General features: G+C 34.5%; 1 protein-coding gene across 1 annotated transcript; it reads left to right on the top strand.

Annotated features, from left to right (window-relative positions):
• LOC109950850 lies at nucleotides 3,408-4,753 on the top strand. Its single transcript, XM_020570993.1, has 2 exons — nucleotides 3,408-3,501; nucleotides 4,182-4,753. Exons 1-2 carry the CDS (start codon nucleotides 3,408-3,410, stop codon nucleotides 4,751-4,753), a joined length of 666 nt encoding a protein of 221 aa, XP_020426582.1.

Below are 14,482 nucleotides of genomic sequence, written 5' to 3'. Positions count from 1 at the left end.
GGTTTAATCCTGTTTGGTTTAGTGAGTTTCCTACTTGGTTGGAGTACGTCATAGAAAAAGATGTTGTCTTTTGTCTATGTTGTTATCTCTTTAAACTTGATGTTGGAGAGCAATCTCGTTAATTGTGAATCTTTTTTTGTGTTAGATTTTCGAATTGTAAGAAGTCTTATTAAACTAAAAGCAACATATGGAAACAATTCTCCCAAAACACTCAAACCGAAATTGAATTGATTATCGAACTCATTTATGTGCATCAGTTGGTGTTAGTAGGATACTTTTACAACAAGGGCTTCCATTTCGTGGCCATGATGAATCTGAAAATTCAACCAATAAAGGGAATTTTCTTGCATTTTTACGATGGCTATGTCGTTTCAATGATGATATAAAAGCTATCACAATAAAAAAAATGCTCCTGAAAATATGAAGTTGGCAAAGAAACATTCATAAGTTACATATTTATTTACTATGGTTTCAAATATAGTGAATGTTGTGGGTACATCTGCTAAGCGCTGTGATATGCTAAGAGAAAAGCATGCTAATATAGGTTTTGAAGCACTCAATAATAATGAGCTCTTAAGTGAGCAAGGCCTGAATCAAGAAACTAATCTTAAGCGGTCTAGTGATACACGATGAACCTCTTATTATAATTGTTTAATCAGTTTGGAAAACATGTTCCCGTTTGTGATAGATGTGTTTAAGATTGTAAAAACAGATGGATCTGGTTATGACCAAAAATTTGAAGCAAAGGCTATGTTGACTTTTTTGCAATCATTCAGCTTCATTTATGGTCTACACTTGATGAAAAAAAATTTGGGAATCACAAACGACTTCTCTCATGCATTACAAAAGAAAGATCAAGATATTGTAAATGCTATGAACTTGGTCAAAATATGAGAGATAATGGTTGGGATTCTTTACTTGATGAAGTTTCTTTCTTTTGTTGCAAGTATCATATTGAAATTCCTAAAATGGATGACATTTTTTCCAGTGGAGGGAGACCAAAACGTAAAGCTCAACCCATCACAAACTTACATCATTATTGTGTTGATTTATTCGTTGATGTCATTGATATTCAACTCCGAGAGTTAAATTAAATTTATTTGAATGAGGTAATTAGGCTCAATGGGCTAGGCCAGCCCGTTTAAAGCTCATTTATCAAATTAAATTTGTTTTAGAAATATTACATAATATTATTATATTTATATATTAAATTCATCTATTTCTTTTCTGTAATAGTATATATTAAAATTTAGTTTTTTCTTTATATATAAAATAATAATTTTTCTTTCAAGTTTCAATTTTTAAAACTCAAACAATTATCTAGTGGCCACTTTTTTTCAACAAATAATAAATCTTGTTAGTTTATATATAATTGTAAAAAATATTTAAATGAAGTTGTAAAAAAAGTACCAAAAAAAAAAAAAGTACATATGTCAAATTTGGCGTGGGCCTATATTGCCCTTTTAGTGGCCCAATACAAGCACGGCCCGATCCAATATGGACTTGGATCGTGGGCTGAAGTCGTGATTGATGATTTTCATAAATAGGCGATTTCGGCAAGACCCGTTTATTAAATGGGCAACTTTAAATGGGCCAACCCAACTCGACATGGCTTTTCTAACACCTGTTTCTAAAAAAAAAAACTCTAAATTAAGTTATGTTTTCTATAAATTAAAAATTTATAAATTTGTTGAACGGAAGAAACAATGATGTCACGAAGGAAAAAGAAAAAAAAGAAGGTCCCATTTGTTTTAAGGGCTCCTCAATTTTAAGGAGCCAAGCTCTTTCCATGTATCCATATCAAAATAATGAACAAGCGGGAAAACTTTTGATCTTAATTGTAGTAGGTTGACACATGTCTCCAGACCAATACTAAGCATACAATCTGCAATCTATGAAGAAGAAATGGTGGAATTACATATGCACTGTTGGATTGAATGGAGCTCAAGGGCATATTACCACAAAGTCAAATACATGTGACATTGGATCACAGCAAGTAAACCCTATGTATTTTTGGGGCTGAAGACTGCAGTAAGAGTAGGCACTATCTAGGGCCTAACTCTTCCGCCACAACCTGTCAGCTCCACCACATTATTTGACGATCAGTTGATAGAACTTCATCATTTTGGTCATCAGCTGTAATTTTAGGCTGCAGCTTCCATATGTGGTTCCGTTATACGTCACTGCACACCGGAGTTCAGCAAGCCTGCAATCTGCAAAAAGAGAATATTATAGTTAATAACATCATCAGTATGCTTCATTCACACCCACTATGGACATTTGCTAAAAACATTTAGGGAAAGAAATAAAAAAGCTACATGTATTGAAGAAAAAATGCGGATTTGTGTTTTGATGCTACAATCTCGATTCCATACATGTTTCAGAGTATGCGATAACTCGATTCCATGTACATTTGAACGCATCTTGTGTTTGATGAATCAAATCTACCATTTGTCTGGTCTTTCCATCCAAATTTATCTATATATGCAGCAAGAGCTGCTTACAAAATGATGGAAAACTAGGGTTTGTGATCATTGTACCTCTGGTAAGTCATTGATTCGATGATTTGAACAGTAGTTAGGCACTCTAGTAGTGGCATCATCTTCCTCTTCATCTTGGGCTTCAAACCTCTCAGGTACTGTCACCATACTGAAGCCAAGAATTTTTTTTGGGACAAAGGTAGGTTTTTGCACATGCCAACACAGAAATAAGGTAAGTTTTATAGGCGGAGTAGTGGGTTCTACAAGGTTAAACAAGGGCATCAAGAGGTGCCAAATCCTAAGTATCTATCTTTTATATTTTATTTTATAAATTGATGCTGTTTATATCGGACGCCATTAGAGGAAAAAAACATACAAATATGGTAGACGTAGAGGAGCAAAATCCCTCCTTTCTTTTTTTAAATTCCTACCATATCATATATTTTTAATTAAATTTATCCTGTTATTTAAGGCCATTAGAAGGAAACTACTAATGTGCTCAATGCAAAGAAGCAAAATTCGCCTCAATTTTTTCCCCATATTTGTACAAAAACATCCTTCCATATAATTTATTTTTTTAAAACTTTTGAATTGGTTTTACTTTAAATGCAAAAACTATAAATATGGTCAATGAAGAGTAGTAAGATCTGTAAGAACTCTATTTGAGTTCACATCCATTTAGGAATCCAATCTGATCAGGGATACAAGGGAGAGATAAACTGGGTATACACGGATAAGTATGATAGAGTTGAAGCTCTATCTCACTTGTGGAATATATATCATATTAGGCTATGTATTCGGGAGGTGATAAGGATAAGCTTTAAGGATTCCTTTATGGGCTAGGAACCTCAAGGCTCTCACCTATAAAACTAAGGCTTCGGTCCCCACTCTCATGCACAGAAAACAGACTCATATTCCTACCCATATATGAGAGATTTAGAGTGCATAGAGAGAGGAAGACCAAGGCCAGTTCGTGTGGTATTTGCTGCTGTTGCTGTGCTTGCTCTAATGGCTTCTCAAGGTTAGTGCTTATAGATTACATGTGAAATAGAACTAACATGTGGTATCAGAGCGGTCATATGCATCTATAGGTCTAAAAAAGATAAAATTGAGAAGCATGCATATTTGTTCTATGTTGATTTAAAATTGTTTCAGGCATGCCATATTGATAAATCAATCTTATATATTGTTTTGAGATCCTGGACTATGTTGTGCTGTTTGTTGTTTCAAAATTTGATAGAAATATGCTTAGGATAAAAGAGATCTTCCTTAATAAAATATGTTATAATTCCGCATAAAGAATAACATCCCATAAAGTGTTGCCATGTTTTGATAAAGAATATTTTGTTATTGCTCAGTCCACAGACGAGTATTAATTGATTGTTTCATATCATCTCAAAGTACCAATGGCAAAATTGTGTCATAGGGTACAGCAGTTGGTTTTCTCTGCTTACAAGTGTGAACTCCAATTGTTTGTGCTCCATGATAGAACAAGAGAGTTCATTAGCTGTTGTGAGTGATCAAGCATCGCTGTCCACAGGCAGTAAATTGTTTTGATAAAAGAAAATCACACAGTTCATGTTGCTGGACTTGTGAAGGAAATTAAAGGCATTTTGATATACTGTCCACAGATGTGTGTCATATGTGCATAAAGTTTTTGGGGGTAAAGATTAATTGTATTGCAAAATTCTATGTTTTCAGTTGTGAATCCCTCTGCTATCAATTCAATTGAATCACTGACTGGTAGCAATTTTAAGAAGTGGAAGAGAGACTTAGAGATAGTTTTGGGTCTTCTAGATCACGACTTAGCGTTGAGAGAAGAGAAACCCGAGGTCACTGCTAATAGCAATGCTGAACAGAAGCAGAAACTCGAGAAGTGGGAGAAATCAAATAGGATATGCCTACTTGTCATGAAGAAATCCATGACAGAAACTATTTGTGGGGGCATCACTGAATCTGAGAATGCTAAGGAATTTTTGGAGGCTATAGGACTGAAGTTTAAAGAATCCGAGAAGGCAGAAACTGGAACCTTGATGACTAAACTTGCAACCATGATGTATGATGGTGTTGAGGACATGAGGGTTTATCTTTTGAGCATGACAGAAGTTGCAAGCAAGCTGAAAGCCCTTGAGATCCCTATAGCTGACCCTTTTCTAGTTCACCTTGCATTAAATTCTCTTCCTTCTCAGTTTGCTCAACTAAAGGTGATCTACAATGCTCAAAAGGACAAATGGAGCCTCAATGAACTGATTTCAGTTTGTGTTCAAGAATAGGCAAGAATGAAGAAGGAGAAAGAAGTGAACACAGTCCATCTCACAACCAATGCTCCAAAAAGACACTATCCTAAGCCAAACTCATCTGCTACTGCCAATAAGGACAGCACTAAGGCAAACTCTCCACCCAAAGGTTCCAATGCTCTAGCTGTTAACAAAACCAATGTCTTTAAGTGCTATTTCTGTGAGAGGACAGGTCATCTTAAGAGGGAGTGTCATAAGTATAAGCGTTGGGTAGAGAAAAAGAAGACTAAAGGTAAATCAAATTATGTTTCAGTTTGTTTCGAGTCTAGTTCTATCAATATACCTTCTAATTCTTGGTGGATTGATACTGGTTCATCAATCCACATTGCCAATTCTTTGCAGGACTTTATAAGCCAGAGCAAACCAAGTAGAGATCATGACCATGTCTTCGTAGGAAATGGCAAGAAGGTGGCAGTTCTTGCTGTAGGATCAGTCCAACTTCAACTAGTTTCAGGATTTTCTTTAGTTTTAAAAGATGTTGCTTATGTACCTTCCATGAGAAGGAATTTGATTTCAGTTTCTAGATTGGTTAGGGAGAAATTTATTTTTGTTTTTTCTGAGGTAGGATTCATTTTGAATTTTAATAAAAGTGAAGTTGGCAATGGTGTTTTAGTTAATGGTCTCTTTAAACTAAACTGTTCCAGTTCAAACAATGTTTTTTCCATTGAATCCATAGGTCAAAAGCGATCTCAAAACAATGAAAATTCAGCAAGGCTATGGCATAAAAGGCTAGGCCATGTGTCTAAGAAAAGAATGCAATACCTTGTGAAAGAACACTACTACAAAAAGTGAAAAAGACGACCAGAAAACAACGACGGTCTAAGTGAAAACCGTCGTGGTTTTTAAAAAGACGACGGTTCTAAAAACACCGTCGTGTAATACCACCTTAGACAACTAAAAAATGGAGATTCAAATGGCTGTTCAAAAACAACGACATACCTAATTAAACAACCGACGTCTATTTGAAACAGATTTCCGCAGTGTAAAATCAAAGCCAACAAAGAACGGCAGAAGTTATGAATCGACCGACGTAGAAAGTAAAGACGACGATTTCAATAAAAACCGCCGTTTTTACTCATAAAATAACACGACGAGGTTTTCGTATAAGACGCCGTATAATTACAAACAAATCCACGGCTTTAAAATACAAAATATCGCCGTATTAAATTAATGTACAACGACGGAAAATATAAATATATCGACGTCATTCTCGTATAGTTCTACGATATTATCTTTAAATCATACTATAAAATTTAACATCGTATTTATTCATTTTATACGTCGTACCTTTAATTTAAACCGTCGTCTTAATAATAATTTTTGTTAACAATTTTTTTCTTTGATTTTCTTATCCTACGTCGGTAGATCTACTTAATGACAAGAATTGAAATAACCACGACGGTTTATATAGAAAACAGATGACACAGATTTGCAATCAGAGAGACAATTTTTTGGAAGTTGATGATGTGTGTGCGTTTGTGTATCTCCAAATATTATACCTAACGTCATTGCAAATTTGCAATCAGAGAGACAATTTTCAACGACGGTTATATTATACCTAACGACGTTTAAAAAACAAATCAACGTCGATCAACAAATATATTACATTGTCTTAGTCTTACTTAAGACGACGAAAAACGACGACAGTAATACAAAAACAGTCGTTGTTTTTATATTCTTATTTTATTTAAATCTGTCATCCAAAAAAGAAACTTTACATATTCCAGAACATTAATTTCCTTCATTTTAAATTTCCTCCGGAAAAAAAAACTCTATTTATAACGCACTGTAATTGAAAAATAAACTAAAAGGTCACGGGAAAAAAAAGTCTATTCATAATTTAAAAATTCAAATCCACGTCGGTTATATTAAACCTAACGACGTTAAATGAAAAGATTCTACGTCGCAAAACAAATATTGCGTCGTGTTAGTTAAAAACGACGGCATAACAAAAAACCGTCGTTGTTTCAAACTGAATTAATTTAAAATTTCTTCGGGAAAGCAAAATCTATTTATAATTTCCTCGGGTTAGTAATATTGCGTCGTGTTAGTTTACAAATTCTAGAACATTAATTTTCCTCATTTTAAATTTCCTCGGGAAAGAAAAATCTATTTATCACGCTTTGTAATTGAAAACTAAAACTGAAAGAATTCGGGAAAAAAAACTCTATTTATAATTTAAAAATAAAATCCACGTCAGTTGTATTACACTTAACGACGTTTAACAAAATAATCTACGTCGGTAATTATAAATCTACCGCCATCTTACCTTAATATAGACGACGAGAAAAGATGACGGTAGAACAGAAAACCGCCGTTGTTTCAGTTTCTTTAACAGTTTGGTCCTTTATCTTTCTGCAGGACTTGTATAGTTCAAAGCATTGACAATGTCTTCATCATATCTCCCAGCAACTACCGATTCGATTGCTCATGCTTTAGAGGCCATCTGAAGCCATTTCTATTCTTTATCGCATTTTTGAAACCCATCTTCTTCTTCTGAAGCTCTACGGATAAAGGAAGAGGCTATCACAAATTTGACGGATCTTCTTAGCCAAGAAAATCAAGCAGATTTCCCTGAGAAGCGAACTTTCCTTCGACAGCGAGTGGAGGCCAGGCTTGCATCTCTTTTGATGGAAAGCAAGGACTATGCAGAAGCACTAAGTGTCCTATCAGGCTTGATCAAGGAAGTGAGAAGGCTAGTTGATAAGCTTCTTCTTGTGGACATATATTTGATGCGAGTAAGCTCAATTTCTCTTTGAGAAAGACATCCAAATTATTGTCTTTGAGACGTGAGAGACAGTGTCTCTGAGAGAGGAAGAACTTGGAACCCTAAATGTAAACCGAAAATGAATGAAAGCGACAAATTTATAGAATAAATTTTTAAAACCAACGGCGGTCCTTACAAAAAAACCGCCGTTTAAATTGTAAAATCAACGTCGGTATGACCGACGTATATTACATAAATCCACATCGGTACATTAATAAAAACGACGTGTTAAATAATCTACCATGACGCGAGTTATTACTTATGTACTTTAATTTTTGAGTTTACTACGACGGTACCTACAACACTACTGTCGTATTTATTTACCACGTCCGAAGTTAAATGTACCGTCGTATTTTGTAATTTATACGTCGTAGTTATATGTAACCGCCGTATTATTTTTTTGAAATGGTTTTATATGTAAGCAACTTTTCGTCTACCTGACTTACACATGCGCTGTTTCCAAACCCGATTAAAAATTTCAATCTCCCAGAGAAAACTTTTAGACTTTTTTCCTTGTCAGAGCACTGTCAGAGTATCTCATCGTCTTCCTCTCGTCTTCTTCGTCGTCTCTGAACTTAAACATAATCTTCCTCTTGCTTTCATTGCACGCAAAAGGTAAGCTTTCATTTTCACTATTTTGGTTGCTGTTTTGCATGCTCATACGTTTTTTGTTTGAAAAATCTTTTTACCTTTTTTCTGGCCAAAATCATTTTACTTCTTTCCAAGTTCGATAAAATATACAGACAAAGAGGGAAAGTTTCCAACTTTGAAGACAACTACCTCAACTAAATAAGACGACGGTAGCTTCTTATTTACGTGGTTAAATATGTAGACCACGACGGTTCGTTAGTCGTTCTAGCGTCGTCTGAAAATTGACAAAGTTGTTTTTAAAATTATAGTCTTTTTTTTATTTGCTTGTTTAATTGCAGGTTTGATTTCTCTGAACAATGGTTTTTGTTTTTCCCTAATTTGATAAAATATAAAGAAAAAGAAAGTAGGGTTGGTATCTAATATAGACGACAGTATCTTATTGTTTTACGTCGTGTGAATGTTAATACCACGACGTCATATTAAAATACCGTCGTCTATATAAGATTCCAAAACTTTCTTTCTTGGCCTTGTATTTTATCAAATTAGAAAACAAAAACCATGGTTCAGAAAAATCAAATCTGCAATCAAACATTCACAGAGAAAGAAAGAAGGGTTTTGGATCCTTATATAGACGACGGTATATTACTATTGACGTCGTGTGAACATCAATACCACGGCGTTATATAAATATTTCGTCGTTTATAGTTAATTATCACGTCGTCCGGTAAATATCGACGTAATAAGTTATTATTACGTCTTATTTTATATTATTTCGTCGTTGTTTAATTACCTTGGTTTTAAACATTTATTACGTCTGAGATTATTTCATTGCGTCGTTTAAAATCATATCATACGTCGTATTTTATTAATAACGGTCATTTGTGTTCTTAATCTTTTCCTGAAATATTTTCACTTGCAGTTTTGTCTGTAAAAATGGTTTCTCACCAAGACCAAAATAAGAACTCTGGCTCCAAGAAAAATGGAGGTAAGGAGCTTGGAATGGTAACTCCTCAAGAGAAGTCTTCGAAGAAGATGAAGTCTTCGAAGAAGATGAAGTTTGCTTCATCATCTGCTGAGATAGAACCAACCAGCACGACAACAATCTCTGATGATTCAAAGTCTGGTCGAGGTATGAGCACAATGCCTCGTGTTGTGAAGAGAAAACTTCAGAAACTCAGGCCAATTGTTGAGTACAATAAAAGGGGGAAAGGAATTGGCCAAGCACATAGTGAGATGCAGTCCTACATTGGTGTGTTGGCACGCTCCAGAGTTCCACTTGTGGACATGAAATGGGCTCAAATCCCCAAGGATATAAAGGAGCAGATTTGGGAAGCAGTTGACATTGCTTTTGTGGTAGGTCAAGGGGGCAAGAACTCTGTGTTAGCTTCTGCTGCCAAGAAATGGAAGGATTTCAAGTCTACACTAACGAGGCATTATATCCTTCCATACACCAATGACAGGGAGAGATTAAGCCAACCCCCTGAAACATATAAATTCATAGAGAAAGCACAATGGGATGCCTTTGTAGCTTCAAGGTTATCCAAAGATTTTGAGTCTGTGCATTCTCAACATGCACAGATTAGGGAGAAACTTGAGTACAATCATCGATTGTCTCGAAAAGGATATGCTGGTTTGGAGGATCAATTGGAGGAAACCATGCCTGGGGTAGAAATTAATCGATCTACCTTATGGAAGAGAGCTAGACAGGACAAACATGGTAACATCCCGGATCCAAAGGTGGCAGAGAAAGCAAAATTAATTGTAAGCCTACTCACTCTGTTTTAAATTTTTATTAAACTGTGAATAATTCTTATTACGTCTTATGTTATATTTTGCGTCGTGTGAATGATATTACCACGTTGAAATTTTTTAAAAAACGTCGTTAAAGGTCTGAATCAGGAATCACTACTCTGTTTTCTGTAATTATAGCATAAGATATCGGTGGTTCATTTTCGCGTCGTTTGTATTAAATTACTACGTCGAAATGTTTTAAACAAGGTCGTTAAAGGTGTGAATATTGAATCATCCTTCTGTTATCTGTAAATAAAGCATAAGACGTCGGTGGTTTATTCATTTCGTCGTTTTAAAAAACTAACCACGTCGGTATAACTACCGTCGTGATAAATTATAATAACGTCGATTTATATGTTACTGCGTCGTCTGAAATTATATAATACGTCGTTTGTATATAAATAACCGTCGTGTGTTTTTTGTTCTTACTTTTTTATATATCTTTGTTTTAGGATGAATTGCAAAAACAAGTCTCGGAAGGCAAAGTCACTGTATCTGGCAGCAATGATGTGCTGACCATGGCTTTGGGTCCCGAGCATCCAGGCAGAGTGAGAGGGGTAGGTACTGGGATTTCCCCAAGGCAATATTTCAATTTACCCAAACCACAGAGGATGAGCTTTGACGACCGTTTAAAGGACAGTTTAAGAGTTCTCCTTCAAGAAGAGAATAAAAAGATGGAAGCTAAGGCAAGGGAAGAGGCTTTAAGGATGGAGGCTAGAACCAAACAATTGGTAGAGCCTGAGAGGGAGCATTTCCTGAGTCAGCTTTCCCAATTAATTCCCAATTTTGATCCAAGCATGCTTAAACCAAGAATTAGCCAAAGTCCCAAAAATCCAATGTCTGACAAAGCAAGCTGCTCTGGAGGTGATGTGAGATCCCTACATTTTGAGGATGATACTGCCAAAAATGGGAAACATCAGGAAGAAAAGGTAACATATCTGAACTTTGAATTCTCTGTTTTTTTAAAAACTATTAGACGTCGTTATTATTAATAAAACCGTCGTTTGAAATACATACCACGACGATTTTAAAAATAAACCGTCGTTTGTATTTCAATACCACGTCGTATTTAGTTTACTTATTTTACACGCCATTAAACGTCGTTATTTTTAAAACTTTGTGGTTTTTAGACGACGGTGTTAGTCATTCCCGACGTAATATATAAATCCGTAAACGTCGTTTAATAATTTAAGACGTCCATAATTCTTACATACTGTCTTGTGTTTTGTCTTACCACGACGTTTGAATTTAATTGTTTTTACTTTCTCTACATTCTTTATTACTTAAAACAGAAAAATGAAGGAAATCAAGATGAAGAGAAGAATGAAGAAAAAAAAGATGAAGAGAAGGAAGAAGAAAAAAAAGATGAAGAGAAGAAAGAAGAAAAAGAAAAGCATGACGACCAGGTATGTTCACATAACTTTGCCTTTTTTATTTGTTTTTCAAAATTTTAGACGTCGATATTTTTCTTTAAACCGTCGTTTGTTTACAACTTAGATGGCGCAATTTTTTTTAAGACGTAATAAATTATTCACCCCGACGGTTTTTTCACCGTCGTTTAAATTCTTTTCAGACGACGTTTTATTCCTTAAACCGTCGTTTTTATTGAATTACCACGTCATTTTTTTTATTTCTTTAAACAGGTTTTTGAAGTTGTTGATTATTCAAATATGGAGGCGCCATCTTCTTTAAAATCCCTTTGTCGTTATGTGGAAACGACACTCGTGCCTCAGGATAAGACCCTGAACTTTACAATTGATAAGGAGGTGTTTGGTCTAGAACGCGATACCTTCCTCCTGCCTGAAGATATTACACAATTTGCAGGCATGGAAGAAATAGGAGCTACGGTCATTGCTGTATATATGAGGTTTGTCATTCTAAAATAACCACGTCGTTAGTATGTACCGTCGTTATTGCGTCGTCTTAACTAACTAACCACGTCGTTAGTATGTACCGTCATGATAAATATATTATAACGTCGTTGTCTATTTCAGTACGTCGTGTGAAATTTTATAATACGTCGTTTTGTTATACATAACCGTCGTGTGTTTTTTTGTGCTGACTTGTTTATATTATTTTATATATTTAGGTACTTACACGATCTTTTGAAACAAGCAAATATGTGCAGCATGGTAGGCTTTATCGACCCTGCTACAGTTAGTGCCAACTCTGGCACAATAGCTGACATATCACGACTGGTAGCAGCTCGACTTCAGAGGACTGACGGTGAACAGATTTTCATGATGCCTTACAATCCAGGGTTAGTCTCCTTAACAGGATTTTGTTTTTATGATTTTCAATAAATGACAGCGTATAAACTAACCACGTCGGTGTTTTATTTTATTGAGTCGTTTGAAACTACTAACCACGTCGGTAGTTATTTATCGTCGTGATAAATATATAATGTCGTCGATTGCTACTTTATTTCGTCGTGTGAAATATTATAATACGTCGTTTTTGTAAATAACCGTCGTTTTTATATTAATTTTGTGCAGCCGTCATTGGATCTTGCTGATTGTGAGAGCAAAGAGGGAAACCGTCTATTTTCTGGATCCTCTGCCAGGAAATCGTGTGGTCGATGAAGAGGCCAAAAACATCGTGAACAGTGCTATAAAAATTTATAATTCTCACATAGCCAGATCAGGCCGTAAGGCAGTAATTTGGAAAACTCTGTCAGGCACACCAAAGCAACCCAGCAGTGTCGAATGCGGGTATTATGTGATGCGCTTCATGAGGGACATCATCATGGATCCTTCCTTGGCGTTTGAGAAGAAGGTAAGAAGAAATTACTTCATATATTTTACGTCGTTTTTTGTATTATCAACGACGGTCATGTAAAATTACCGTCGTTGAATAGATATACTACGTCGGTTATGAAAAATATCGTCGTCTGTGATTGAATTTCTTTTTATTTATAAACCCTAATAGTCATTGTTTATGCAGTATGCCAAGGGAAAACAGGAAGCGCCATACCCCGAAGAAGCAATTGATGAAGTCCGGAATGAATGGGCAGAGTTTGTTTGCCTTCACCTGGAATAAGGGAATTATTGAACACTTGATATTTATGTATAATGTACAAATTTTGTCTATAATATATAATGTAAAAATTTGTTGAGGTTTTCTTAAATTAAAAAAAAAATAAACATACAAATTGCGTAACCGACGTGTAATACATTTCCAACGACCTAATAAAGTCAAAAACCGTCGTTTTTTGTTTAAACAAATCCGACGTAAAACGATATTTAGACGACGTTCTTTGAACAATTGAGTCGTTTATGGTTTACAACGTCTTCAATTTCTTAAGGGTTCAGGGTAGTACTTTGTAACGACAGCGGTTAAGTCGTGGAATATATATTTTACGTCGGATAGTTAAATATCCGCCATGGTTTCTCATTTAAACGACGTCATTTTAACAACTTAGTCGTCTATTAAAATTTACAACGTCTATAATTTATTAACACCGACGTGGTTTGTTGTTGTGATAAGAATATTTTATTATTTTTATATCAAAATATTCAAAATAAATTTAAAATAAATCAGAAAAATGCAAAGTCAACTCCTGTGAAGTCATTGATATATTTTCTTCCCCCTAAACCTTGAAAAAATTCATTTTGAATAACAAAAATTTAAAATGACCATCAAAAACAAAATTATTTTGATGAGTCATAAAATCACTTCTAGTTTTATGGTTTAGGGTTTAGAGTCTAGGGTTTAGAGATTAGGGTTGTTATTTATTGGGGTTTATTTTTAAAGTATAATTTTTGGGTAGTCTAGGGTATATATTAGGCTGTAAAACCATAAACCCTTTTATAAACTTAATTTTTAAAATTATATAATTTATTTTTAAGGGTTTAGGGTATTAATTTTAACGACGGTGGTTGAGTCGTGGAATACATATGTTACGTCGTGCAGTAAAATATCCGACATGATTTCTACTTTAAACGACGTCATTTTAATATGTAAGTCGTCTATTATAATTTACAACGTCTTCAATTTCTTAACCCCGACGTGGTTTGTTATTGTGATAAGAATATTTTATTATTTTTATATCAAAATATTCAAAATAAATTTAAAATAAATCAGAAAAATGCAAAGTCAACTCCTATGAAGTCATTGATATATTTTATTCCCCCTAAACCTTGAAAAAATTCATTTTGAATAACAAAATTTTAAAATGACCATCCAAAACAAAATTGTTTTGATGAGTCATAAAATCACTTCTAGTTTTATGGTTTAGGGTTTAGAGTCTAGGGTTTAGAGATTAGGGTTGTTATTTATTGGGGTTTATTTTTAAAGTATAATTTTTGGGTAGTCTAGGGTACATATTAGGCTGTAAAACCATAAACCCTTTTATAAACTTAATTTTTTAAATTATATAATTTAGTTTTAAGGGTTTAGGGTATTAATTTTTAACGACGGTGGTTGAGTCGTGGAATACATATGTTACGTCGTGCAGTAAAATATCCGACATGGTTTATACTTTAAACGACGTCATTTTAATATGTAAGTCGTCTATTATAATTTACAACGTCTTCAATTTCTAAATTTAAAATTAA

This window comes from Prunus persica, chromosome G8 (assembly GCF_000346465.2).
Source record: "Prunus persica cultivar Lovell chromosome G8, Prunus_persica_NCBIv2, whole genome shotgun sequence".
Taxonomy (NCBI): domain Eukaryota; kingdom Viridiplantae; phylum Streptophyta; class Magnoliopsida; order Rosales; family Rosaceae; genus Prunus; species Prunus persica.
This window is presented reverse-complemented; position numbering and strand designations above follow the sequence as displayed.

Bases quoted from the DNA above. Each gene is read 5' to 3' on its own strand.
- LOC109950850 (XM_020570993.1), top strand. From the start codon at position 3,408: ATGAGAGATTTAGAGTGCATAGAGAGAGGAAGACCAAGGCCAGTTCGT. The intron at 3,502-4,181 runs GTTAGTGCTTAT...CTATGTTTTCAG, and splicing joins TGCTCTAATGGCTTCTCAAG to TTGTGAATCCCTCTGCTATC.